General features: G+C 39.6%; 1 protein-coding gene across 1 annotated transcript in view; it reads right to left on the bottom strand.

Annotated features, from left to right (window-relative positions):
* Positions 1–961: 961 nt before the first annotated feature.
* ak5 (adenylate kinase 5) overlaps positions 962–1,618 on the bottom strand; it is a 37,852-nt gene continuing 37,195 nt past the window's right edge. Inside the window, exon 14 of the mRNA XM_029831648.1 lies at positions 962–1,060. Within this exon, the coding sequence (XP_029687508.1) occupies positions 995–1,060 (66 nt within the window). The 3' untranslated portion in view covers positions 962–994. The remainder of the gene's footprint in view (positions 1,061–1,618) is intronic.

Raw genomic sequence — 1,618 nt, 5'->3', positions numbered from 1 at the left:
CATCTGTGGTTCCTGTTGTATTTTTAAAGCTGCCTGAATGACTTTGAAAGCCTCACTAACACTCACTAACTAAGACTATAAGACTCATAATGAAAGTAAGGGCCAGGTAGAGCCAGTTGCAGTTGTGATTGGCAAAAGGTTAGCATTGTTGGCTCCAGTATTTAAGCTTGTTTAATCTATAGCTATTTAACTATTAAATGTAATAAAATGCTATTTTGTTATTATATTTTTGATGGTCTCTTGTATCTTTTAACACAGTGCAGTTAAATGCCTAGCCTGTTGGCTAGGGCAATGTGTTAAATTGAGCTACAACCTCAGTTTTAAACTTAAGTCCTACATGTGACCTCACCATCTCACCATCAGGGGCCATTATATGGGCTACATGCTGTGTTCAAAACACCAAAGAAGGGCACACTGAAATCCTCTACTTAGCAAATGCACTTTTATTGAACATTAAATACCAGACTTAAACAAGCACCTGTGCGATGAGCTTGAAAACATATAAATGCAGAATTCTGCAGTAATCTGGATTTTTTTTTTACCTTCTGTTAAATGCACAAAAGTTAAGCTTGATTGTAATTCTTTAATGCTTGGTACAATACAAAACGCAGAGCTGTACACAAGAGGAAAAATGGCGTACACTGAGTCTCAAGACTAGGATGGCGGTGGCCTTGTCTCAGATTTTCTGGGGTCAGAAACGGCAGATTTCACATTAATCTGAAAAGAATGCTCTCAAGTCACAGCAGGAACGTGATATTTGTCAGTACAGCATCCGCTGCAGCCTATATTGTAGCCAGTGTACAAGAAAAACAATGTAGATGGGTGAAGCAGAACGTGATGGCCAGGTACTCTGTCCGAAAAAGGTTTTAAGGAGTGAGCTGGGGAATGTGGGGGGCATGCGCGCCATCTGAGCCCAACAAGCAGCTGTTTGGTGTAGATGTCAGGATCAGCTTCTTATTTGTACAATCTCCTTCACAACACCTATCTGTCCAAATCAGAAGGTCTCCATCACCTGGCAGATCTGGGTGAGGACTTCATCTGGTGACCTCTCAGCATCAATCTGTGGATGGAATCAGAGGTGTCAGTCAAAAGCATGTGCTGGGTGCGTGCACCCAGAGCGCAGGAGGCGAGATCTGCAGGTCAAAACACAAATTCACCAGTGATCCTATTTGTCCTCATGCAAGTTGTGAAAATATCTTGGAGGCACCAAACATGCAGCAATCTGTGTTGCATTATAAAAGTTTGTTTTCCGCTAATACCGCTATACTGAGCTGAGCCTTTATTTTCACTGCACAGAAGGTATTATGCATCTTTTAAAAAATGACAGATTTCAGGCATTCTGAAGTTGAACAAACTTCCTGATGAAAATGAATCTCTCCTCATTAACCTGTATGGAATATGAAGATGGGTGACGACAGCATCACTATAGCCAGGCTGCAGTAGAAGGAAAATCTTTATGTTAACATTTCAGACAAATTGTACAGATTTTAATTTATAAACTCAGTTTTTGTTGTTTATAGAGTTTTTATCACATTAATATGTTTAGCTATCTAGTTATATTAGTTACATGATACCACAAAAAGAGATGAAGCACCGATTGATAATATCTTATGCTGTT

The sequence above is a fragment of the Takifugu rubripes genome, chromosome 22 (assembly GCF_901000725.2).
Source record: "Takifugu rubripes chromosome 22, fTakRub1.2, whole genome shotgun sequence".
Classification (NCBI taxonomy): Eukaryota; Metazoa; Chordata; class Actinopteri; order Tetraodontiformes; family Tetraodontidae; genus Takifugu; species Takifugu rubripes.
Note: the sequence above shows the minus strand (reverse complement) of the source record. Positions and strands in the feature narration are given on the sequence as shown.